General features: G+C 42.9%; 1 protein-coding gene across 1 annotated transcript in view; it reads left to right on the top strand.

The window, feature by feature from the left end:
• Positions 1-27,632, top strand: part of VWA3B (von Willebrand factor A domain containing 3B) — a gene marked incomplete at both ends in the record, with an annotated part of 150,230 nt that overhangs the window by 7,864 nt on the left and 114,734 nt on the right. The window contains 4 exons of the mRNA XM_084235717.1: positions 1,850-2,100; positions 4,157-4,316; positions 11,585-11,754; positions 15,315-15,430. Coding sequence (XP_084091843.1) covers positions 1,850-2,100; positions 4,157-4,316; positions 11,585-11,754; positions 15,315-15,430 — 697 coding nt within the window. The remainder of the gene's footprint in view (positions 1-1,849; positions 2,101-4,156; positions 4,317-11,584; positions 11,755-15,314; positions 15,431-27,632) is intronic.

Genomic DNA, 27,632 nt, shown 5'->3' with positions numbered 1-27,632 from the left:
CGGTGGCGCAGCGGTTGAGCGCTGGGTTCCGAAGCTGCCCGCAGCCTCTGCAGCGCCATTTCGATCCCCGGCTGCTCCCTGGCCACCGGAGGAGGGTCCCACATGGTGCGCAGACCTCTCCTGCCACCCGCTGCTCCCCTCAGCAGTGTACTTCGGTCCTTCTGCCTGCTCTGCTCCCCGCTCTGGCTCTGGTGAATTCTCTCACCCTCCCGCGCTTCTGACTGTACCCAGTGCTTGTATAAATAAATAAATAAATATTAAAGAAAAAAAAAAAAAAAGAGATGGCAAGCATTTAAAAAAAAAAAAAAGAATAAAAGCCTAAAGCAGCATGATGAGGTTGGCCAAAAGGCAAGGGCCAGTTGCTGTTACCTGACAGGTGCACTAGAAATAGAGGGCAACTTTTACAGGCAGTGGGGGCCAGAAAGCGAGTAGTGCCTCTCATTTAGTCCTTCACTCCCAGCAATTCAACACATGATCCTTATGTCCCCGCTACATGTCTGGCTCTATGCATACCCTGGCCCCCACTGGGAGCTTATACTCTGCAGAGACACATCCCTCAAGTCTCTCGAAGGATATTTGTTCTTGTTCTACATCCATGCGCCATCTGCATTGTTATTTCTTAACATTTTAAAAATGTTTTTAAATGTTAATACTTAGCCTGGTCCTAAGCAAAAATATCCACAGTCTTGAATTTGGCATGCTAAATATATCCACAGTGCGTGAAAATCAATACAGAACTATTGACAGTGTCTGTCTTTACCATCTAACATCACCTCCACAGCACCTGTAACACAGTCCCACCCTAGTTTCTGTGTGTGGTCGAGACTTTTAGGACATGCTGTGAATGTGGCAAGGGGCTCAGGAATTCTGCTGCAAGGCGCCAAGGCAGCAGACAGTGATGCTGGCCTTGAAGCGTAAACGTGAGAGACACATGAGAGGAGGGCAGGAGTTTCAGGTGCAGGGGCCATGCACAAAGCAGTGTGGGCACATGGAATCATGTGTTTTCAGAAAAGTTTCTTTCATAGTTTAAGTATTTGGTGGTGTCCTGAGGGTTGTTAAAGTTTTACAAAAGGTCCCATATCATCTAGAATTTGATTCTTTACATAATAGGGCATGTATTTTTCTTGTTCCTTTTCTGTGTACCCTACCTTCCCGCACCCTTAAAGGTCTTGCAAGATTGTGCTTGATCTATATGAATGATGGTTTGTGCCATCCAAGAAACAGCCCATGAATCTCTGTCACCTGTCAGGGACATCCCCTAGTGATATTGGTGGCAGCTATGGGTGATCAAGTGATCTAGGTACAGAAGTGCTAGGCCTGAGAAAGAGGACGTAGAACAAAACTGTGAGCAGGAGCAGGAGTCTCCCTTCCAGGAAGCTGGGCGAGTGTGCTAGAGTGTTTACAAGTATTTTGAGAAATATTTTTGGTATATTGTATTTAGGAAAACTTTTTAGGGGGGACATTTTTTTCTATCTACTTTTACTGAGATCTGTTTTCATTTACCTAAATTCTTAAAAATGCCCCTGGGCATTTCTTGATAAAGATAATTCTTTACATACAAAGATAAAATGCAATCTAGAAACACATTTTTTTTTAAATAAAGTACATATTTTGAATACATCACAATGTCATCTTTTTTTTCTGTGGGGACTCATCCAAGGGTTTTTCAGTTGAAAGTCTGAAATACTTCCTCTGGGTTATGTGGGATTTGGAAGATCATCAACAAAATGGTTATTAATGCACAGTTCTTGATGGCAGAAGCCATGAGTCAGTGGGCCCTGTTGATCCTGCCTGCATGTGGTTCAGATGACCTTTTTTGGCATGCTTTAATTGTTTTATTTTCATTAAGTTGATAGCTAAATCAGAATCGATCTATCAGTTTGTGGAGCAATTAACACAAGCTGTGGAGAGCTACAGGGAGCGCATGGACTGGCTCACCAGCGGGAGTCGGCAGGTTTTTGGTGTCATCTTGGAACAGTGCATCACAATCGTGCTAGACCTTGGTGGCATGCTGGAGGAGGAGCTAAATCTGTGCCAAGATGCACTGGTCATGGTCCTCCAGGAGCAGGTGGCTCTCATAACCAAGTTCAATATCATATGGTGAGTTCCCACAGAAAGGGAATATTTCAGCTAAAGTCACATCTAATTTTCATTTGCTTGGAGTTAAGTAGCATAACTAATTTAGTTTGCTCTTTGGGAAGGAAGGAGGTGGTATCTTGTAATTTCCTAGCATATATAATTCCAGAAGAAAACCCGCAATGAGAAAATCGTAGAAAATTTTTACCTGCTTTACACATGACATCTTAGTTTTCAAATTAGAAGAGATTTAGAAACATCCTTTTCTTCAATCCATGGCAGTGTCAAAATATATGAATATAAATTATTTTGAATATATATTTCAGATCATAAAATCCTTTCACTCATTTTAGATTTTAGCTTGGATAATGAATTCTAATTTGTCACAAAATTCACTGTGTTTCAGACTGAGTTTGCAACTTAAGCTGACCTTCCTTGCACGTTGACCCCATTAAATCAGAATAACAGGTGGCTGACTTTATAGAATTTCCCAGTTTCAGAATTTTCTCAAGCAATTATTTGTGGATTATTAAATTCAAAAGAATTTAGACATCAGGGCCAACTTTTCATGTTTAACAGAGGCTGCACCTCCAGACAGGAAACATCTGGATGAAGGGTGCACCTACCTAATTGAGTTTTTTTTTTAATAAAATAGTTTCAGATAAATCAATGACAACTTTGAGGCTGATGTCTAATTGTGCTCTAGCATCGATTCTATTTCTGTCACAGATATATTATCAAAGGAATTAAGTGCTTAAGTCTGCAATTATTTAGCTTTCTTGGAAATGTGTGCTATTGCTTATGTATTACTCACCCCGATCCCTACCCACACAGGCCACACAGAGATGTCACAGTGTGAGGCAGCCTCTGCCTCTGGAAGTGGGCTAAGAGGGACAAATCAGGCTATGATTCATGTAATTTTTTTTGTTATGAAATCATTATGATTCATATAATTTGTTCAGTTATAAAGGGATAAATTCAAATGGCTGTTCTTTTTGGGAGGTTTATGTTATATCTCTGAGTCTAAGTTAAATGTTTTAATGAGAATTTCCTATGATTTAAAAAATTATGCTCTGATGAACTTAAAATAATGTTTTTGATCCAAAAGAAGTAATTGTTGGGAATCTTTCAGGACAATGCAAACAATGACATGAAAGGATCAGAAATACAAAAGCACTAATTTGAAGGGAAGCATCCACTCCTATGTTCCCTGCAACACTGTTTGCAATAACTAAACAATGGAAACAACCTCAGTGCCAAAATACACATGAGTAGGTCAGGGAGGTGTGGTCTATATACATGATGGAATATTACACAGCTATCAAAAAGATAAACTTCTGCCATTTGCAGCAGTGCAGATGGAGCTGGAGGGGATTATGCTAAGTGAAATAAGACAAAAGGATAAAGCCAAATATTAGATGGTGTTATTTGTATATAGAGTATAGAGATGCCAAACAAAGGGCCAGAAAAGCCAAACTGACAGCAAACTCTAGAAAGCTGACTATAAAACTGAGGCTACCAGAGTGGAAGAGGTGAGAACAAAGCTGGTGGGACCACAATGGACTATGGGGATAGACTGTGGTATTTAGGTGGTGGGTGTGTTGTAAGAACAACACATGAAGGGGGAGATTCGAAACCTCTAAAATGTCAATCAATGTTACCAAAAAAATTAGAAATAAAATTTTAGAGTAATAAAATTGTTGACTTGCAAATCTTAATGTTGTGAATTCTTACAAATTTACTATTAATAAAGGACAGCTTTATATAAACCTGCCTTCTTATGAAAATAACTTCCCTCAATGTTTTTAAAACACTTGTGAATGTTTACATTTTTAAGATCCTTTTATTCTCCTGTAAACAGTGTTTTCCCTCATCAGAACAGCTTATGGAAGGTAATAGTACTTTGGAAACAACTACAACAGCTTGCTCATTTCACTGGTTACTTATAGAGGGTTAGTTGCTTCATTTTTTTTCTTTCAGCTTTGGTGACATTAAGTGGTTTGTTGCTCACAGCTGTGAGACAGAGTGCTGATGGCTGTGTTACTGCTGTCCAGTGACAGTCCCATGCAATTCCTTTCAGGGTTTCTCAAAAGCCTGTGAAATGGCAGGAAAATGCTTCTCCTGTAACGGAACAATCAATAGCTGCCGCCATCAGTTGGGTTGAGAAACTGACTTTTGAGCTGGCTCCGACCCCGGCCAACAGCCTGGATGCCCTGCTGGAAGCAGGGGAGGACCAAACGGTGAGTGTGCGTCCATGGCTGCCCCTTGGTCCCAGAGCAGGCTCAGACCTTTCAGCTGACCTTGCTCCTTTCCAAGCTGCATCCCACAGAGACCCCATCATTGAATTGAAGAGCCCTGTATGTCTTTGTCCCAGTCACTTCTGAATTCTGAACCAATTGAGAAATAGATCATAGGCTTCAGATGGGGATCAAAATGGGAGCTTTGGCAATGGCAAAACTGGACCAACAAAAACAAGACTCTCTAACGCCTCTGAGCCTAGGTGGGCTTCTCCTGTGTGGTGATTAGGGGTGTAAGGCAGACCCTAATGTCTCTGGTGCGAAGAGCCACATGCTACTTATTCAGCCACTGAGCATCGATAAAGGACTGAGAATCTGGCTCTAGCTGTGCATTGCTAACACTTTACCTTCACTTTTGCTCCCCTGGCAATGAGAGAAAGCATACCATCTGTTGCAGGGAGGAGAGGTTGGAAGACTGCTCACAGTGCCCTGGGGATGAGAATTAGGATTTTCTCCATCCATATCTATGTTCTGAACCTTTCCAAGTTCTTCTTCACAAGTGGGTTTCTTTTGTGTTTCAAGGTGAAGTACATCCAAGCTAATGAGTCATCCATTTTTGATACTAATGTAGAGTAATGTGTCACTTAGAAGCACATTCTGGGCAATGCATCCTTAGGTGATTTTGTCTTTGTGTGAATGGCAGACTAGAATTATTCAAACCTACATGGTCTGGCTTACTGCAGACCTAGTTTATATGGTATAGTCTACTAGGGCCCCCTCAGTGACACTAATTGCATTTGTATTTTGATAGGGTGCCTTTTGGGAATAAAGGTTTACTTGGAAGAAGTGATTAAATGATGGTTTTTAAGTGTCTTTTAGCCCCAAGTGTGTCTGTTTTTGGAGTGACTTCATTGTCAGACTGTTAAAGTAGTAGCTAGCTGGACGGGAACATACATAGAGGGGCAAGTGGGTCCTTTGGTCACCCTTACTCCTTGGGTGCCTGGCTGAGGATAGGTCTGCTTTCTTTTGGGATATATATACTTAATTAATACTTACTAATTACTTAAATTAATTGATATTTAATTGCTTCCTTCGCTCTGGAAGCCTGGGAATTCTCTATGCTTCAAGTTTTACTCTGCTCTATGAAGTCCTTTCTTGAGCAAGGAGGTCATGTGCCTGCACCCTGAAAGGAGAGCCCCCAAATGTCACAGCCTCTGTTTATTGGTACTGAGGGTGATGGTTGGAAGTGGGAAATACATTGTTTATCCTCATGAAGACTGAGGAACAAATGTTTCCCATTAAAGAACAGAATATAGGCTATTTTGTTCTTTGACTTTTCAAGTTTTAACATCTGTGAATTTTCAAATGTCTGGACACTACAATAAGCATTCAAGAAATGTGACATTCCACAGGCCTGTGTGTATGCACGTGCTCATGCACACGTGCTTGCACATGTACACACATGTGCATATGGGTATTCCCTTTCTTTGTCTTTTTTCCTGGCTACCCTGGTCCTGTGTACCTCTGATGACCTGACATGACTGAAAGTTTTCCTGGTGACCTTGATTTTCTATTTGGCTTCTCTCTGATAAACCTCTGCTTTTCCTAGGGTTCATGCCTATCCCAGGAGATATGGAACAATGTAGTGAGTTCTAGAGAAGACCTATAAGAAAGAAAGACCCAGAAAGAAATTTACAGGTTCTGTCATCAAATGCCACCTGAAAACTCTTGATAAAGAGACTCTGAAATATGGAAAATGCAAAAATATGTTCTGACTGCTGTGTCTTCCCACGTAGGGCTTGAATCTGGGTGTGGTGCCATGGAACATTTTCATAAATGCAACATCTATCTATCTATCTATCTATCTATCTATCTATCTATCTATCTATCTATCTATCTATCTATCTTTCTTCTATCAATTTATCTATCTATCTTTCTATCTATCTATCTATCTATCTATCTATCTATCTATCTATCTATCTATCTATCTATGCCATGCCCTATGTTTTATGGAGTAAAAATAACCATGTATGTGGGGGCAGGTGAGTTCTTGGAAGGGCCTGCTTCTCTGCTTTGTGCCGCTGTGTACACCCCAATTAGCCTGAAATTCATCCATGTATTTGCTATGAATAGAAAAGATTTACGGCTTAAGAAACTTTCTGAACAGTAACTCTAAACACCTGGGCTTCCTACTGATGCTGACCTATTTTGGGTTAGCATCTCCTATGAGAGCCCCGAGGGGAAGCAAGAAAATGGGCATCGCCTTGTGTCCAAAGAGAACACAGAAGTCAGGTTATACACCAGGTCCATGTGAGGTTGAGAGGCTGAATGATGTTCTTGGTTATGGTGAAGGAGGATGCCAGAAGGTCACCCGCCTACTCCAGGACTGAGGTTGTCACATGAGAGAGGGTCAGCAAGGTGAGCCTTCAGACTGGAAGGAGCCTGGGCTGAGTATGGGGGTTTGTTTAACTTGTGGCTCTAACAGGAGCAGGAGAAGAGCACTACTGGTGGTTGAATTTGTGTATCCTGTGAAAAAGAGGTTCCTGAGAAGGACAGCCTGTGGGGTGCTGAGGGAATATGCAGCAGTTTAGAGGAGACTGAGTCATCCTCAGAGCCCAGGTCTGTGTCCAATACAGGAGTTCAGTCCTATAGTATCCTTTGGTATCCCAGAGAACATTGTTTGGAAGTTGGTAGCTTCCCTGGTCTTTATGGGGAGAGGTAATATACCAGGAGGCCCTGGAAGACCTGCTGATGCAGGATGTAAGGTGCTTTTAGGAAAAAGAGGGCTTTATATCCAAAGCACTGCTTTGCAGCTGCCTAGGAAGGCTGAAGAAGGGCCTTTGTTTCTGCTCTCAGCAAAAGGCCAGTTGCATTTGTCTGTGTCCTCTCAGCCTCTCTCCCATCTACCTGATAGGCACAAATTTGTTTACTTTTTTTGAAGTCATATTCACGGGGAGACTAAATGGGTGACAGATCCACATAACTCCATAAGGGACCTTCAGCGTTGGACAATAAAATGAAGGACTGGCCACATCAGTCACGAACCTGACATTTCATTGATTTCTTTTCAGAGTGGCTCAGACAGGCATCAAATCTTTTCACTCTCGTGTCTCTAGAGATGGCAATAGCTGGCAAAGACGTGATAAGTGTTTGCTGAATATTGAAAGAATGGAAGGGAAAAAATGTTTATATTCTCAAAGTTGGGGGCAAGCTATGGGTCCCTGGGCTTCCATTCCTGAGTTCTGGTATAGATTTGAATATTTTAAATGACAGAGGTGGTCTGTGTGGGACCAGGCAGTTGAATTCACTGAGCCTTGTGTGACTGTAGGAGCAGTGGGGACAGAGACCTTAAAGCCTGGGAGGCCAGAAAGTTGGTGGCAGTCAAGGATGTTAGCTAGGGTCTGAGAAGGAAGCTGAATCAACACACTGGGGGTAGCCATTGCTCTATGGGGATCAGAAAATTCAGGAAAGGCTGCCACAGGATCTGGACTCTAAACCCAAAGTCTGGAGTTGGTCAGAGTTGGATAAAGAACAGGACAGAGGGCCTCCCTGGTGGTGCAAGGGGTTAAGCACAGCACTGTGAATCTATCTGCAGCCTCTGCAGCACGAGTTCGATCCCTGGCCAGGGAGATACCCATGTAGTGCAACAGACCTCTCCTTTGTCTCCAGCTGCTCCCCTCAGCAGTGTATTTCGGTTTTCTGCCTGTTCTGTTCCCCACTCTGTCTCTGGTGAATTCTCTCACCCCCACACCTCTGGCCTGTACTCCAGTTCTTATATGCATAAATAAGTAAATCCTTTAAAAAAAAAACAAACAGGTCAGACTTTTGCTAGAACTCTTGCAGCTGTTCTGGTTGACTTTTGTTTTGCTACTTTGAAGAGTAGAGATTTTCATACCTGGAGGCATGGGAGCTTCTGACAGGTGGTCGGAGCAGAAGCAGCCACTCCCAATCTGGTGCTTCTTTCCCCCTAAACCTGAGGCTGGGAAGTTGCCAAAGCCTCCTTGCCCAGGAAGAATGTAGGTTATTGTGGGAGGTTGCAAAACAAAAGACCCAGACAGAATAAGAGATTTCAGGTGAAAATATAAAGGTTCTACCTTATCTTATCTAGCTTAAAGTGGCAAGAATTTTGGTCTCATGGTAAAATAGCTGAATGGAACCCAAATATCTGCCATGTCTTGTGTTATCAAATTTAGTTCCAATAAGCATTTAGGGACATGCTGAACAGTGAGGAAGCTGCACTTGATTCTGTGTACTCCTGTTGGTCTTCAAGACTGTCCCTGCTTTCAGGAGCTCTGAGGTACAGATTAAGGGGTGAGGCTTCCCATGAGGCTAATTTCCCCAAGCCACACAAATTACTGGACCCTAGTTTTGGTCAGTGATATTCATATAGTGGGGTAGGAGCCTTGGATGTCATGCCTGCTTCTGGTCACCTGTGACCTTGCCCTGTGACCTTGCTTTCACAATTCTGGGATTCATGTTCACTTGAGTAGTTGACCAGATTTGCCATGATGAGCTGACACAGGATGGTGTTGAAAAAAGGGCAGAACTGGGCCTCCCTGGAGGCATAAAGGGTTAAGTCTCAGCACTGTCACACTATCATCACTATGGCCTGGATTCAGTCCCCAGCCAGGGAGCTGACCCACATGGCACAGCAGACCTCTCCTGTTTCACCCACTGCTTTCCTCAGCAGTGTATTTTAGTAGATCTGCCTGTCCTGCTCCCCACTCTGTCACTGGTGAAGCATCTCACCTCCCACCCCACACACCTCTGGCCTACACTCCAGTTCTTATATGCATAAATAAATGAAAATACATCTTTTGGGGGGGGGGATCAGCTCATGGGATCAGGCAGCCTCGGTTTAGTTGCAAGTCAGTAAGCCTGTCTAGTCTCAGTTTCTTCATCTGTAAACTGGGCATGAGAACAAAGATTCATGCTTCACAGGATTGCTGTGAGTATTGATTAAAAGAACCAATGTTGGCTTATCACTCCAAATAGCAGATGACCCTGGAGGCATTTCACTTCTAAAAGCATTTTGCCAGTTTGGTGGCAAAATGGTGGGGGTAGGGATAGGTAGCACATTTATCTTTCTCTTATTTCAATTGTTATGTCAGTTTCAAGGAAAGATAGAAACACAGTACAGGAGAAAGAGGGTGGGATGGGTGGTCTCAATGTAAAGTGTGGCCCAGGAAATCTGCAGCACATATAACTGCGAGTTGACTAAAAACATAGGTAATAAAGTATATGGACTTAATGAAAAGTGAGCGGATAACCACACAGTAAAGGGAAGGAAATCCTTACTCACGACTGGCTATTGCAATTGTTTTAAATGAAATCATGAGAGAAAACATTTCTGCACCAGGATTTTAGATTCTTGGGTTATTACCAAAGCAAAGAAACTGAGTTTGCCGGGAATGCAATAGAGATTCAGAGTGTCAGAGCTGCGCACAGACCTCCTAGGGATTGTCGTCATTTACTTCCCTGTTGATCTAAGAAACCGTAGAAAATTCTTCGTGTGTCTGCTCCCTAGTTCCGGGTCATGTGTGATTTTAGATCCTTGTGAGAGGGTGAGCCCATCCCCATGCTAACCCCGGGCACTCCTGTAGCTGGAACCCTTACAGTTCAGCTAAGTGGGAGCCTATTCAGTGCATTTTACACAAGGTAATACATAACACAGGAGGAGAAGGAGACAGCATGCATGCGTTGGAAGAACAATAATTGTTGACTAATAAGGAATCTGGAAAACACTCTTTTCTGTTTTTTTTTTTCTTCTTTTTTTTTCTGACTCAGCAATAAAGAACTCTACATTCTTTATTTCCTTTTAGGTAAGGATTAAGATCTGGGAGCTAGTGTTGAAAGCCTGAGAGGAGGAATCACAGGATGGGGTGGGGTGGTGGAGACGGGCTTTTTTGACCTCAGTTGTGAGGCTTGCTGTTGAAGTAGGACAGTCTCAGTTCCCACTCTGGCTTTCCTCCGCCTTCTCCTCCCGACTCTTAGCCTGCCTGGCCCCCGTCCCCCACCCTGCCCAGCCTCCAGTGGGCCCCTGACAGGGTGTCCTTACCAACCGAGCAGCTGACCGTATGTGCACTTTTCTCTGAGCCAGATGAGTTTAAGTCCCAAGTTTGAGACTAAAGTGAGGTGATGAACAATTTACCTTCAACTAATGGAGGGTTATGATTAGAGCACGAAGACATCTCTGAAGGGTGTTGACACTCTGTATCCCTTAAAACACAATTCATTTCCTGGGATTCTTCCCCAGGTATCTGTGGAGACGATCAGTCAAGGAGTTTTTAGTGACAAGTTGAGCTGATGGGTATTTCTGGCTCTCCCTGGGTTCTTACTTTCTGAGATTTATATACTCACAGGAGTGTAAGTCATCCTGTTTAAGCTCAGGCATGAGGTAAACTGCATTATCTCCCATTTTACAAGGGAAGAAACTAAAGTGAATCACTTGCCTGAGGTTACAGAACTCTTTAGTGGCAGGGGTGACAAACACCCTCGAAGGCAAAATCCTGCAGAAGAGAGAGAGCTCAGTGTGTTGGAGACTGGGGGTGGGACCATTGCCATGGATAGAATTCACATCTCTCTAAATTAGGCTGGGAGCACTTTGGGATTGTCTCCTCCCCCTGGTGAGGTATGAGATATGAGTCTCCCAGATCTCTGGTTTAAGCATGGTGTGTGTGTGTGTGTGTGTGTGTGTCTGTGTCCTGATAACAGACTTGTTCTTGTGATCTGGCACATGGCAGTGAGGGCCAAGTCCCAGTAGGTGGGCCTGGCTCCTGACCTGCTGTGTGAAGTCAGGACCACCTCACCTTCCCCGGAATGTGTTTCCCTATGAGTTGAGTTCAAAGAAGGACTCGCCGTCTGGTTCTGAGGGAGGATGGATGAGCTTACATTGTAGAATTGTGGGACCCCCATAGGAAATGGCTATTATGGCTCCTGCCCTCAGTGGCTGTACCAGCACTTCTTTCCTGGATTTGAAAATAGCTGCTCCTATAGGACAAACTCCTTGGCTCAGAGGAACTACTCTCCAAATCTGCCCACCATTTCCTTCTCATGCAATACCTGAGCCACAGCCACTGCCAATGAACATTGGCACCAGGCCTTGAATATCTCATTTCCTGACTTTGGCATCCAAATGTCTCACCAAGCATTGAGCAGTGCTGCACTTCTTTCTGTCCATTTACGAAAGAGAGAGAGATGTGTAGAAAGTGTACTGCCAACAGGGTAAGGACATGTGAGGGACATAAACTGTTGGGACCACTGTTTTGCAGATTGAATCCATTTACTACTTTGTGGTGGGGGATGTTCCTGAGGAATCCAAGGAGCTTCTGCTTCAGAGCGCTTTGGAGATTTCACATCCTGTCTGCACAGTGTCTTTCAATGCCAGAGGAGAAGAAACTATAGATTTCTTAAAACTTCTGAGTGCCAAGACTCACAGTAGGTAGGTATAAAGCGGGCTTGTGATTGTGTGGTAGTTGCTGCCTTTAACTATCAACAATAGATCTGGGATGCCCTCCTGTCTTCCCAACCAATCTGCTGCTGTGCTTTCCCCTCTTTCCATTTTCTTTTAGTCTCCACACACACTTTTCTTCCTTATCTTATATTAGTCCTTTTTATTAGTTTTGGTAATTCTAATGCTTTGACACCTTGGGCCCTTGTTGGCCTGAACAGACTGCCTCTCCCAGGCCTAGCTGATTCTTAGAAATGGTAGGTGATTCATGGGAAGTGCACCTTTCATCTGCAAACCAGCTGATCAGAGCCCACTCTCCCAATCCAGATTCTCACAACTACGGCTAGTACTCCCCATGCCCTGACCACCCTAGGGCAAGTACCAGACAACTCAGGTCAGCCCCTCCTCCTGAGAGCCTGCTGAAATTATGAAAACTAGGGGCCTCCCAGGTGGCGCAAGCAGTTAAGACTCAACCTATGAAGCTATCCGCAGCCACTGCTGCACAAGTTCAATCCCCAGCCAGGGAGCAACCCACATGGCGCAGCAGACCTCTCCTGACTCCCCCGCTGCTCTTCTCAGCAGTGTATTTCCATGGATCTGCCTCTTCTGTTCCCCACTCTGTCTCTGGTGAATCCTTTCACCCACCACACCTCTGGCCTGTACCGTAGTTCTTATATGCATAGATACATAAATCTTTAAAAAAATATATGAAAACTAGCCAATTCCATGTCTGGATACATTGTCTTGCCCATTCCTTCCTGCAGAATCCACACTGATAAATCTTGCTGCGTTTTCCCCTCTGCCTCCTGGCCACCCCTGGTGCTTCCCTGTTGGCCCCATATGGTATGGCATGCCCTGTCTCTTGGGAACTATATTCATCAGTTCTGGCAGCCATGCCAACATGCTACAAACTGGGTGACTTAAATAACGGAAGATTATGTCTCAAGGTTCTGGAAGTCCAATGTCAAGGTGCTGGCTGTTTCAGTCTCTGGTGAGAGCTCTCCTCCTGACTTGCAGGCACCTGCCCTCTTGCCGTGTCCTTGTATGGTGTATAGAGAGAGAGATGGGGAGAGGGGCAAGTTTTCTGATGTCTCTTTTTATAATGATACTAATCCTACTGATCAGAGCCCCAAACTTCTGACTTTATTTGACCTTAATTAACCTACTTATAGGCCCTATCTCCAAGTATAGTTGCTTTGGGGATTAAGGCTCAACATATGAATTTGGGTACAGGGACACAATTCAGTCCAGATTTGAGTAGTAAACTGTTTAAGTGGCAATTATCTTCTAATCTGTTAGCCTCTCCAAACCTGAATAAAAATAAATTCTACACTTAAAAATATACCCCACTCCCCTGTCTGTGGAGAGACCAACTATTTTCGTGGTTACCAGGAGAATGACTAAGTCCTTTCCTAAGTTAGTCTGTCTGAAATGCCTGCTCTTGAGTATTTGTTCATAAATTTAGTTGCTCATCATACTCATCTGGGGAGTCTGTTGTTCATTCAAATACCTGGTCTTTACCTCATAAGGCAGATTCCACACAATAGAGGAGGTCCTGGGGAAATGCATTTAGCCTCCATCTAAGAACTTCCTAGGGAGTTTTATTTAAAAGCCACTCTCTTGGCCACAGCCCCAGAGATTTTGATTCTCAGGGTCTAGGAAGGGCCAGGAAGTTGCATTTTATGAGGGCCCCTGTTGATTTTGAAGACCACTTTTTAACTTCAGGTGCTTGACTTCAATTGTGTAGGTTCCCCAAACCCCTCTAAAATAAAGGGGGCTCACTACCCTACCTTTGCTAGTGGAGAGAGAAATAGGCAACTCTCTTGCTTGTCCTGTGCTTAGCACATCTGTTTACTTCCTCTGGGCAGGCAAGGCAGGCAGTCATTCAACATCAGAGGAGCTGTTCTTCAGTTTCTGACTTTAAGGCCCCCGGGCCATGCAGTGCTAGTCCCGCAGAGCAGGAAGAGATGCAGATGTGCCCTCCTAGCCCTGCACTGACCCTTGCGAATGACCCCAGTCCACAGCCTGCATGGTGCTCTCTGCCTGCTCCATCCCTGCCAAACTGCCAATTGGTCTCTCAGTGCTCTTTGAGCCCCAGCTGATGTGCAGTTATGATGGCTCTATCTTGACCATTTTTGCACACGGGGAGGCTGGACTCTGGGTTACTTGTGCCTGAGGCTGTGTTTGTAAAACCACCAACCCTCAGGCACACTGCTGAACCCTGCAGGCACTCCAAAAAGCCCTAATGGTGATTACTCTCAGCACAGCAAGGATGTATTAGCCAGAGGAAACATCTGCCCTGTTCTCTTTACTAACCAGATATTGGATCAGAGAGTACAAAGTCCTGGGTACCTCGGCAGGCCTTGCCCTCAGGGTGTGGGGCCTATCAGGATAAACCTGAGATGTCTCTCTTCTGCATTACAATCAGATCACTGGAGGAAAAAATCTGGTCACTTCTGGTCTGTACGAAGCCCCTTGCAGGGGCAGGGCTGGACTGGGTTGAGTCTGTCCCTCTAATGAGGGGCCTATAGAATGAAGCTGGCTTGTTTATTTCTGTCAAGCCTCATTCTAGCCTTACCAGAAGCCCTTCATAAATAGATAGGACTGAGGCTTTCTAGGGCCCAGGTGAGGGCCCCCCCAAATTCCCCCGATTGTCCATCCTAACCTGTGCTTTGTATCCTCGTTGCTCGTAAGTGGCTGCAACAGGTAAAGGTGGAATTCCAGGAGGTGGGGAGTGGGGGAGGCAGGGAGGAGCATTACTACTGCTGATCTGGAAGAAAGTCCTCCTGTTACTGAAGTTTGGATTCCAGATAATAGGCTTAGAGGTGTGCTGAGTTCATCACCCCCTCCACTACACCATCACTTCTTGAGCTTTAAGGTGACTTTGAGTCCCTGGGGATCTGTTAAAGCACGTATTCTGACTCAGTAGCCAGGTGGCACCTGGGGATGTGCTTCCTTGATGAGGTCCCAGTTGAAGCCACTGCTGCTCATGGGACCACATTTTGAGGAGTCAGACTCTAAAAACTTGCCCACACAAAGCTTCCTTTTCATTAGTGCTGACCCTGAGGTCCTACGGAAGTGTGTGTTTGCCCTGGTAAAGCTGACTGAGGCCCGCAGCAGTTGGCAGGTGGGCCAGTGGGCATGAGCATTCAACACTGAACGACAGGGTTGTGGCACTGTTGAGGCTCCTCCTGTCTTGTCTGTGACAAGACTCTTGGCTTGTCATAACTGTGTTCACATGCTTGAACCCTGGAAACAAGGATAAAATAAGCATAGCATACCATTTTCTCAGGATCAGTAAATACCATTTAGTTGAACAAATTACACTGTAATGAAGAGATGAGTCATTTGTCTTAAATCATAACACATTCACAATTTTTTGTCCCCTTTTGCCTCCCTTTTGTTTGTGGGAATTGACAAGGTGCATGAAAAACAATAGAGATGGCTTGAGGTTCGGTGCTGCAGAAGAGCAAATACACAGCATTGGCAGAATGAACAGACATGCACGAAAAGCACTGTCCAGCCTTATGTTGCAAATCTTCATGTTTCAGATTCCATGCATTTGCAGAGAGAACACAGTGTGTGGAATTTCCTGCATTCCTCAGAAAGGATGGTGACAGTGCCATTACTTGGAATTCAAGGAAACTAAAAGGAAAACTCCCTCCAGGTATCTGCCATCAAAAAGAGGTGGTGTGGTTTATAGTAACTTCACATCATTTGCATCTTTAGGAAATAAAGAGCGAGGTAGGGACTACTCGTATCTTTTATATTATTTATGGGGTGCAAGGGCAGAGTTCATGGATGTTCTTGGTGCATTTGTCAGTAGCAACCAAGCATGAACTTATTACCAGGAAAGTGGCTTAAATGACATGTTTATTAACTTGTAAGAATCTTCTGAAGATGTGGCCCCGGAATGTCAGCCCTCGACTTAGTTCTTGGCAAGGAGAAGTCTTGGTTGTGCAGGTTAGCTGGCTACTGAGACCTGCAGACCTCATGGGCTATCTCTGCCCTCCCCTCACTGACAGCAGTGCTAGCAGCAGAACTGACCTGCCTCTTCTGAGGTCCAAAGAGGAACCCTGTGGGGGCTGAATGAACCTCCCCTTTCATTCTAGGAATGTGATCAGAGAGTTTAACAGGTCAAGAGAATGAAGTCACAAAATCTGTGCAAAATTGGGTTGGGATTCAGGAAAACAGTATGTCAAAGTACTCAAAATCAGGAGGTGGGAGTTTCTTTGGGACTCATGAAATTGCAAACTGAACATCATCAAGAAAATGAGGGAAAGAAGGTCCTGATTGATGGTGAGATGGTGTGGCATGGGGAGTAATTAGATGCCTAAGAAAACACCCACTTCTGCTCTCTTGCTCATTTTTAGTAACCATAACTTAAAATAGTGTGATCTTAATATGCTAGTAATCATTTTAGTAATCATCTAGTTTCAATGTTAGGAACTATTCTTTGGGGGAATAGGAGAGAGGATGTAGTATGATCCACTTGACAGGCTCCTCTGTTTACATAAAAATGTTGTAAAAGTTCCCAGGAGAAGGCCATAGGGAAAGAGTAGGAGGCAGCTGTGGTCAAGTAGAGACAGAGGCAGGCAGTTGAGTCATAAAGCCTGACCCTGCCCTACATTTTGTAGATTCAGATTCTTGCTTTCCCAAAGTGGAGCAGGGAAAGGTTCCAGTAGAGCTCATCGGGGCACTGCATTAGGTAACTTACACCTTTGTTCTGATGGTGGAATAGACAGCTCCAAAGAATTTGAGAAAATGTTAGTTGATAAGCAAGGTTGATCATAATCTGAGAAGAAAATTAATTGCAATGTATGCCATGCTTATTGAAAGTAATTTACACAACGAAGCCTAGTGGGCAAGGTTTCAGAGTACAGAATGTGAGAAGTCACCAGCTCCCGGGTGTGCCAGTTACTATATGTGGGGTTTAATTTTGGCTTAAGTGTTCCTTGGCAACTTGGTTATAAAGGGAAACATATCTGGCTGCACAGCTTACATTTTCACAACTACCATCTTTCAAGTTCTATGAAGCATACAAATTAAATCACAGACAAGAACATTTTTCTTAGACTGACATGCTGAATGTGACCTGCCAATCTAATGCCATGTTATCAGTCACATGTTCTAAACTTGAAGAGAGTGTCCAATCCTACCTATGTGATCTTATCTCCTGCTTCTATTGTGATGTACCAGAAATGCCCAGAAACATTTCTGAGCCCAACCCTCCCACTGCAAAACTGCTCAGAAATCCTTGACAGACTGTTTTGGTTTGGAAAAATGTGTGGTTTCCAACTTCACCTGAGCCCCAGAGTCAGTTCTCCTTGTTACCCCATAATCTCTTTCAAGCGTTTATCAGTATCAATTTCCTTAGGCTACTGTCTGATTTGGGGCAGGAAGATCCCTTCTTAGACATTAACTTGTCTCCTGTCATGTGGAGAGAAACAATGAAGTAAGGGGTAGGAGGAATCTCCCTCAGAGAATGCACCTAGCACTTGAAATACATTTCTTGCCATTATTGACTTTTGGATTCCAAATTGGCTGAGAGTATGACTTACCCCATGCATTAACCCAACTCAAAACCAACCAAAAAATCCTCTGTAGTGAAGGTAAATAATATCTTTTTAAGTTGCAATAAAATATATATAACATAAAATTTACTGTCTTAACTGTGTTAGGTACATTCACATTGTTGTGAGCTGGTCTCCAGTACTCTTGCTTCTAGTAAACCCTGGGATTCCAGGTGGTTAAACAACAGATCTCCTTTCTCCTGCCCCAGGCATTGACATCTGCCATTCTATGTTCTGTTTCTGAATTTGACCACTTTAGATACTTCATGTGAGTGAAATCCTACAGCACCTGTTATTTTGTGACTGGCTTACCTCACTTAATACACTATACACAAATTCACCTGTTTTGTTCATGTGCCCAACTTTCTTTCCTTTCTGGGGTTGAGTATATTCTATTGTGCATATACACCTTATTTGTTGACTCATGTATCCACACTCCATTAATGGACACTTGGGTTGCTTCCATCTTTTGGCTGCTGTAAATAGTGCTGTGGTGAACACTGGTGTATGGATATGTCTTTGAGATCCTGCTTTCAATTCTTTTGTCTGTATACCCAGAAGTGGAATTTAGGGACCATATATGGTAATTCTATTCTTAAATTTGGAAGATTCTCCATATTGTTTTTCACACTGGCTGTACCACTTTGCATTCTCCCCAAGAGCGCACACTTGTATTTTCTGGATTTTCTTTTTGATAGTTGCCATCCTAATGGGTGTGAGGTGCTGGCTCATTGTGGTTTTGATTTGCATCTCTCTACTGATTGGTAATAGTGAACATATTTTCATGTGCTTCTTCAGGTAAATAATATTGTAATGCAATATTCTAAAAAGTCAATATTAATGCAAAATATCCATGATGTTCAAAATGTCACATTTTTAAATAAAGGTGGACTCCAACAATGTGTCATTCATATTGGAGCCCAAAGAAAAAGGGAAAATAGACATTTCTATATTACATACAAGAATTATTTTAATGATTAGTTTCTCAGTTATTACAAAACTTGAAAAATGTTGAAACATTGAAGCATATTAAAATTACACTATTTTAAGTTTAAATACTTTGAGAGTATATTCATAGTTCTTGCCAAAGTTTTACATTCATCAAGCATACTTTCAAATTTGCTTTCTCTTATTTATTGTAACTTGCAACTGAAAATAAGATAAGAAGTAGATTTTGAAAATACATTTTAACTGATGAATTTGCTTCCTTCTAAATCAGGAAAGTAAAATTTTATAATAATTTTTGTTTGCTTATAATAAAACATTTATACTTGAAATAATATGAATTTTGATATACTTAATTTTTTGACACACTTTAAATTTTTTCAATTACTTTAATGTTCTGGAAAAAGTTAACCATTAAAATACATAAAAATATTTATATAGGGGAAGCCATTTTTCCTCTTTGTCATGACCCCAACATTCTCCTGCAAGGCACTGCTCAGCTGGCTCTTCCTACCTTCCTACCTCAAAGAGTCCATCACCATTACTGGCTCACTACCTTCTAGTCCTCTCTCAGTGTTTGCTGTCCTTTGAGGGCAACATGCATTCTCTCACTTCCGCTCTTAAAAATACCTCTTCTACTCCCTTTGTTGGGGTTTCTCTGTCCCCTCTGCATATACATTATCTTCCAGAGAATTCTTCCTGATCCTCTTTTACCCTCTCTCAGATGACTTTGCTGCTGTGGAAGATGAGCCACTGACAGGATAACATCTTTTAGTGGTAGTTCGAGAAGCCTAGAAAACAGAGCAGGCAAGAATCTCTCTTTCACGAACTCTGATAGTGCAAGACAGCCCTTAAAATTTTCATTATCTTTTTTCACACTTCACTCTCATTTTCCCACATGCTGGAGGAAAATGTGCAGGCAAATTTTGTTTTTTCCCCAGGCTATGGACAGCCCCTGATCTCACCCAGGAGACACAGAGAAAAGATAGAGAGAGAGAGCGAGAGAGAGCTCCTAATGTTTCATAGCATGATCTCAGCCACCCACATCTCCTGAAACAAATCCCTGTTTCTAGAAAGAAACAAGAGGATGGGACTAGGTCACCAACCGGCATTGGGCTACCAGGAGTTGGGTGTGAGAGTTTTTCACTTCTGGTAATGACTTCCTGACTTAGAGACTCCCCTTCCCCCCAGCACCAGCTCCTCCCATCTAGAAACACTCCATCAGCCTCTGATGGGCTTCTCTCTTCGGAGAGCAGGGTCATTACTTTAGGTTTGGGAAGGGTGGGAGACTTAACCTGGCAGGTCTTGAGGACCTGAAGCTCCTCATAGTTATCCATCCCTTTGGCTTTCTGTTCAGAGTTGGCTGGGTCCCTGCTGAGCTTATATTTGAGGGGCATAGAGCAGTGCAATAAGCACTGTCCTATATTCAAAGAACTCAACTACAGTAAACTCAAGAGCCTTGAGTAGTCAGGCCTTGGTTGGATTTATCACTTGACTCTGTGATCTTGGTTAAGGTACTTAACAAGGGCCTCCCCGGTGGTGCAGCGGTTGAGTGCTGGGTTGAGAAGCTGCCCACAGCCTCTGCAGCGCCAGTTCGATCCCCGGCCACCTGGCGAGGGTCCCACATGGTGCGCAGACCTCTCCTGCCTCCCGCTGCCCCCCTCAGCAGTGTATTTCATCAGTCTGCCTGCTCTGTTCTCCCCTCTGACTCCCCTCTAGTGAATTCTCTCACCCTCCCATGCTTCTAACTGTACCCAATGCTTGTATAAATAAAGAAATAAATCTTTAAAAAAAAATGTACTTAACGAAGCTGAGCCTTACTGATGCCTGCATGGGGTAATGATGTTTACCTTATGGGTTGTTAGTAATACATATGTATGCATATATAAACATACACACACACGTTATTTTACACAGCACCTAGGTATAAGATGGTGCTGTCTCTCTGGTGGTTGACAAGACTGACATATATCCTTTCCAGCTCCTCTCTTCTATTTCTCATTCTGCTTTCTGAAACTTCTCACCATTTCTTTTCAAGACAGAACACACCACTGTGTTTCCCCTATAATCCCAACAGCATATATCTTGTTCTTGAGGGTTGTTGAGCTTCTTGGACCTGTTGATTTATAGTTTTTACCAATTTGGATAAAGTTCAGTCATTATTTCTTGATCACGGGTTCACAGGTCAACTGCTGTTTGATTAATTTCAGATGGACTTGTCTTCCTCTAACCAGAGCATGCTATCCAGAGCCTATTTTATTGTGGCAAATAACAGCACAGCAGCCAAGCCAACCCAGGCAGCCATGCTTAAGGCTCCGCTCATGTCATGTCTACTGACTTTCCTTTGGCTGAAGCAAACCACATGGCCTAGTCCAATATTAAGGGGACAGGATGGTTTACTCTCCTCACACTGAGATCAAGAGGGAAATAAATATTTGCTGAACAATAATGCAAGTTATGACAATCCTTTGTTCTTGTTTTTGTATGATTCTCTCTTGGATAATGTTTGCTGATAAGTGAATCAACTTTAGAATCAGATCTGGATTCAAGCCCTAGTTTTGCCACCAACTACTTGTGACCTTAGGCAAGTCACCCAGCCTTTTTATGTTTTGTTCTCCCAGTAGTAAAAATCAGAATAACAACATCTACTTGATACTGTTGTTTAAGTAGATGTTAAAGAATTAAAGCATACAACACATATGAACATGTTTAGTACAAAATTGGCATTTAAGTCATGTTTATTTCCTTTTAGTATTCCAAGTGGGCTTCTAATATAGACATTTGTTCTACAAAGTAAAATAACTCAACAGGACATGACAGCAGTTTTAGAATAATTGTGATTCTAACCAATGTGTTTAATGCATAACGGTGGGTGAGAATTGGAATTCGGAACCAGGAAGTAAATATTGAACTGTTTAACTGTCTGGATGGGAGGAAAGCTCATTTTCAAGGTTGCTGCTATGGGTAGGCTTCCTTTTCTAGAGGAAATCAGGAGCATCTGTTTTCTACTAGCAGCATTAAGTAGGATTAATTATATCATGGAGCCCTTTCTGGGAATGGCTTTGCATAGCCAGGGAAGAATAAGAGGCCTGAATGGTACAGGAATATTGGTTAACTCTACACTGTAATTTTCAATTCTCAGTAGATTTCATCCTTTTCAGTCAGGGGTGGATTTTTCTGGATGGGGCCTGGGGCATTGCTCTCTTGGGAAAGAACTAACAGCTGGGCTCTCCAGGGACTCTATCTTTTAGGGGTATAATCCTCTGAGAGTTATTCCTTAGGTGAGGAATGCCTCGTGGACCCAGAGTGAGGGGTCTATTTAGTGGTTTGGGTATTCCCTTTTAGGATGGAAAAAGGCATCTAATCTCTTAGGTTTAGAGCAGAAGTTGTTTTTTATTTTTATCTCTCTTCTTAGTTCCTCAAAAATATTAAAATAAAATAGTAAATGTGAATTAGTATAATAATTTTTAGAGTAAACATTTTCACTGGGAGCTTGGCATTAGGATAAAAAAAAAGTCAGCAATTTTGGCAACGATACAGTGATCTCAGGATCTGGACTCATCAGTAAGGCTGAATTATTTCAGATGTCTATGATGTTAGGCTTCTCAGAATAGAGATCCCAGGCACTCTAGGGCTAGGATGAGTGCCCAGACAGTCACATGCTCAAGCCAGGGCATGTATGGGAGGGGGAGGAGGATGGAGAGGTGAAGAAGGAAACTGCAGATAATTGGGGTAGAGTTTATCTTTAGTGTGGTTTCATATGTTTGACCAACAGACCCAACAGCCCAGAACACTCTCAAAGTTGCAGGAGGTCAGGGTGGACATCATGGCACCTCTCTCTTTACTCCTACTCCACTCATGTCAGCTCATTAATCAGTCCTCCATCACTCCTCCCCACTGGATTGTTCTCGACCTAGTCCCCCTCAGCTGGCATGCTGGGCAGTCCCTGCTAATTGCACAGAAGTAGTGAATAGTTCAGTGTGCTGACCACCTCATTTTTCTATGGGTCAAGAGAAATTCTTTGCATGAATAAATTAAAAGGATTGTGCTCAGGAAATAATGTGGAATTGGTTGTGGACTGCCCCTTAGACTGAATATTGCCATAAAGCAAGTCACAGGACTGTTTTGGTTTCTCAGTGCCTGTAAAGGTTTTGTTTACACTATACTAGGGTCTATTAAGTGTGCAATAGCATTATGTCTACAAAAGCAATGTATATGCCTTAATTTGTTTATTTTTAAAATATTTATTTATTTACACAAGAACCAGGGTACAGACCAGATGTGCGGGAGGGTGAGAGGATTCACCAGAGATAGAGCGGGGAGAAGAATAGGCAGACTGACTGATATACACTGCTGAGGAAAGCAGCGGATGAGACAGGAGAGGTCTGCTGCACCATGTGGGTTTCTCCCCGGCCTACCTGGATAGAACCCATGCTGCAGATGCTGCGGACAGCTTCACAGTGCAGCGCTCAACTGCGCCACAAGGGAGGCCCTTATATGTCTTAGTTTAAAAACACTTTTTTTTTTTTAAGATAGATAGATAGATAGATTGATTGATTGATTTATACATACAAGCACTGGGTACAGTCAGAAGCGCAGGAGGGTGAGAGAATTCACCAGAGCCAGAGCCGGGACCCGAGCAGGCAGAAGGACCGAAGTACACTGCTGAGGGGAGCAGCGGGCGGCAGAAGAGGTCTGCGCGCCATGTGGGACCCTCCTCCAGTGGCTGGGGAGCAGTCGGGGATCGAACCGGTGACGCAGAGGCCGGGGGAAGCTTCACAACCCAGCGCTCAACCGCTGCGCCACCGGGGAGGCCCTAAAAACATTTATTTGCTAACAAATGCTAACCATCATCTGAGCCTTCAGTTAGCCACAGACCTGGGAATTTTAAAAAGTGCAAAATTGGGGAAGTCTGATAAAGCAAGGTATCAGTTCTGGGAAAAAAACAATGTGTTTCTGGGGAAGGTCTCATTTGTGTCAGTATGCTAGCAAATTGGTGTTAGAAAAACTGCTTCACTAGTATTTTTCTTTAGGTCCAAAAATGGTGTAGCTGTAAAAATTTGGTTGATTCTACCATTGGAGATAGCACTTTTTTTGTGTTGGTTGAGAAAAGTGCTTGAACTAAAACTAAATATTATGAAACCGAATTTTATTTACTTTGAGATACATTCAGGCTATGCTTAAAGTGAAAAAAAAAAATACCAAGTGTCATTTTGAAAGATGCTTGTGCGCTTTATATATTTCAAGCTTCCTGCCCCATCACTGAACCTGGACATTGCTTCTTTGTTTCTAATCTAGAAACTCCAATAATGCTTGTTTGTAGCTGACTGGCAGCAGGAGCCTCTCTCAGAGGTCTCCTTCCTTCTCCCTAGAATGCAGTTCATTTCAATGGATGGAGCTAGAACAGCTGCACTTCCAATATTGTTGTCACATTACAGTTTGTGAAGTTGAGAGCTTTAATGATCTCCTAAATCCTGCTCCTTCTAATAATGTGTTGCCTTGACTTTCTTACTGCTTCCATGAGACAATCCTCTTATTAGTTAATAAGCATTTATTAAATGCTTTCTGTGTGCTTTGGAATCTCACTAGGGATGAGGAAGAGATTCAGAAGGAAGAAAAGACAAGGTTCCTCTTCAGGGAACCCCAAACTCTTAGAATATTAATTGTGCTTCAGTCTGATGAAACTGCCATGACTCCAGGATCCCAGTTTAGCACTTAAGAGCTACCCACCACCTACTTTACCCTCTTATTCCCTTATCACATCTCTTAATTCACATGTGTGTGAAGGTGTAGTTTTCCCAGTTAGAGACTAAGCCCCTTGAAAAGTAGGGAACCCCACTGAATTCCTTCTCCCATGGCCAGTTTATGTCCTGGCTTCTTTATCTTCTTCTCAGCTCCTGGCTCCAGTGCAGCGTGCTCTCCAGGACCCATCCAGCCCTCCCAAGGCACTGGACAGTGGCCCTCTCAGTCCTGTTCTTTGGTTACCAACATAATCTCTTAGAGTCATGTTGAAATAATGGGGTGATCCAGGCATCCTGTATCACCTAACAAAACACAAGGCATAGAGAAATAACCTCAAAAATATTTTAAAAATTAAATTAAATTGCTGGGGGAAAGAGCTAGTGTAGAATTGTGATTATATTTGAATAAATTTGCTCTGATTTCAGAGTAAGAGATCCACTCCACATTTGGGATTTGTGCTGAGCTCTGGGAACACAGTGATGACAAAAGGAGGTCCCTCTCTTCAAGAAGCTTATGTTCTGGAATAGCCTATTTGGTATTTACCAGATGTTAGGAAGAGGGGTTACAAAAATGGATAAATACAGTTCTGTTTCAAGGAAGTCACAGTTTGATATGGGGAAAAGTGTGCAGAGAGTAGAAGCCTAACACTCAGTGGGTATCAGAGTTAATCACCCCACCAAGCTTGTCTTATGGTGATTGCCCATCTTGTGCAGGCAAAGGACAGTGCTGCTACTCATCAGAATGTCACCTTAGGTCCCAGCTTTGACACAGCTCACCAGCAGCATCACCTACATATCAGGAAAACAGAACAGGTCTTCTTCCAGGTCTGGAAGAAGAATCTATAAGCCCTTTGAAGGAAACTAAAAACAGCTGATACATAACAGATGAGGTTTGCTTATATAGATCTTGCATTATGATAATTTGCAAGAATGTACAAGGGCGGAATTCCAGTGTGGAAAGCGGGGTTTGTCAGAGGCAGACCGACCCTTAGTTGAATCCTGACTTCACCACTTACTAGTTGTATGGTCTGGAGAATGTTCCTTAATTTCTTTGAACCACAATTTTCTCATCTGTAAAATGGGGGTGATGATCCCTACCCATGTGATGATTGTGAATGAATGAGATAATGTACAGGCCCTGCACAGTGACTGGCACACAGTAGGTACATAGTAAATTTTTGTTTCCCCCTCTTTCTCCTTTATGTATTGGTAGGAAGCAACCATGCTAAAGTCCATCTAAAATAAGTGACACTCTTAGAAATGGGTTATCTGGAAGATGTAATGGCAGGGACTCCTGGATCTTTAAAGGGGAAAAGTTCTCTCACTGCTTTGAGGAGCAATTCATTAGGGCAGAAATTGGCATATGAGAGTATTAGAATACTATTCCCAGAACTTAACTTTGTTTTGTGTTTCCAAGATATTTTGGGTAAGAAAATTTATTTACATGCAGGTCTCACCTATTGGGCTAAAGTATTAGAAACTTTCATTACACAAGAGTCATTGAAATACCTCATTTTTTTAAAGATTTATTTATTTATGCATACAAGTGCTGGGGTGAAGGCCAGAGGACCAGGGGGTAAGAGGATTCACCAGAGACAGAGTGGGGAGCAAAACAGACAGATTGACTGAAATATACTGCTGAGGGGAGCAGCAGGCAAGACAGGAGAGGTCTGCTGCACCATGTGAGTCACATCCCTGGCCAGGGATTGAATTTGTGCTGCAGTGGCTGTGGATAGCTCTATAGTACTGCAACTTAACCCCTGGCGCCACCAGGGAGGCCCTATTGGAATACTTTAAAGAGTACAATGTCCTGGAGCCCTACTATCTTGATGATGCTGGGGTCTGGGAATATGCATTTTGATCCAAAGACCCGTGGGCGGAGCACACTATGGGGAGAACACACTGGAGTAAGAGCCACTTAAAAGCCAGGGCTGTTTCCTGTTCACTATGTTTGCAGCACCCAGAAAGGACAGGCATGAATCGAGTTTTGTGCAACAAACGAGTGAATCATTATTCTCCAAGATGTCCCATTGAGAAAAGGGTATTTTTACATAACTGGCTTTTTGAAGTCTTTGAATTCAGTCTCTTGTGAGTTTGAAGAAAATAATTAGTTTCTTGGAATTGCTCATTCCTGGATGACCTGGCAGAGCAGGGAACAGGCTCACTACCCAGTCCCCAACAGCCCAGTCCCTTTATAGTTATAGTATGTCCCTATTTTCACAAAAATGGGCTTTTGCTGAGCTCAGGAAGCAGATGTTTGTATGGGACTGTTCCCCAATCACAGTTGTCTTAGCCTTACTGTTTCTCTGTTGATTCAACAGGATGAGAAATCGGTGAGTTGGTCTGTGACAAACTTGCATTGTTCTTACACACTCTAGGTCCCTTAGGACCAAAAGAAGTTCAAGCCTTTTTGTGATGGAGAAGCCAAAAATCAATTTTAATAATCAGTTTGCACTAAGGGAAAGCTCATAAAGTTGCTTTAAATTTACAATATCATGAAAACACACCTTTTGAGTTGGTTCTTTTTAAATGTTATTACCCAACCTAAAAAGAATACATTTATTCAACTAAACTTTATTGATGGGCATTTGAGCCCTTTTCCCTTTATATATTGCTTCTCTGTCCCCTCATCTCTATCCTCTGCTTGCTTAGTAGCATCCAAAATCTGGGGTCATGTTCTTACTGAGTTTGGTGGAGCAGTTGCTCTTTACTATTTGGAGACTAATGTTGATCTATTTTCAGTTTTCTATGTAAATATTGGACAGTCTGCATTAGATTTGTGCTTGACTGTTCCGCTTAGAAGACAGAGGTCCCAGGAGATAGCGCCACACTCACCTATTAGATTATAGCCCTAGTAGCCCATGTTTGGTATTTGAAATTGCTTTTAAGACAACCTCATGTAAACCATATGTTCATTGCTCCAGGAAAATATTAGATGTTTATCCAGATAGCAAAATGACTGTATTTGCTTTGAATTAATTAGCAGTAAAATTCTGCAGGACGAGACTAAGCACAGCTCATATCCACTACAGCAGTTAAGGCCTCAGGACTGAGTCAAGTGGTGTTCAATGACCTTGACAACAAAAATCTTTTTTTTTTTTAATTTAATTTTTTTCACATCGTTGTTCATTTTTAAACAATATTTGCTTCCCCCCACCCCCTCAGGTGTAGTCCCCATGGAGTTTCCTTCCCCAATGCACCTGTGCACCATCACCTCAGTCCCCTGTGCTCCTCCCTCCCTCCCTCTGATCCCTCTCCCTCCTCCTCCCCTGCAGGATGTCTCTGATTTATAATTGTCTGTTTTTGCTTTGTTGTGTTTTGTACTGTTGTTATTTTTTTACACTGATGTCTTATTTGGTTCCCCTATATTCCTGCTATAAGTGAAACCATCTGATAATTTTCTTTTACCTTCTGGCTTATTTCACTGAGCATAATTCCTTCTAGCTCCATCCACATTGCTGCAAATGGCATGAGTTTATCTTTTTTGATAGCTGAATAATATTACATTGTCATCTATTGATCCAGTCATCTATTTTTGGGCATTTGGGTTGTTTCCAGGTTTTACCTATTGTAAATAGTGCTGCAATAAACATAGGCATACAGGTGTTCT

The sequence above is a fragment of the Talpa europaea genome (assembly GCF_964194135.1).
Source record: "Talpa europaea genome assembly, chromosome: 6".
Taxonomy (NCBI): domain Eukaryota; kingdom Metazoa; phylum Chordata; class Mammalia; order Eulipotyphla; family Talpidae; genus Talpa; species Talpa europaea.
This window is presented reverse-complemented; position numbering and strand designations above follow the sequence as displayed.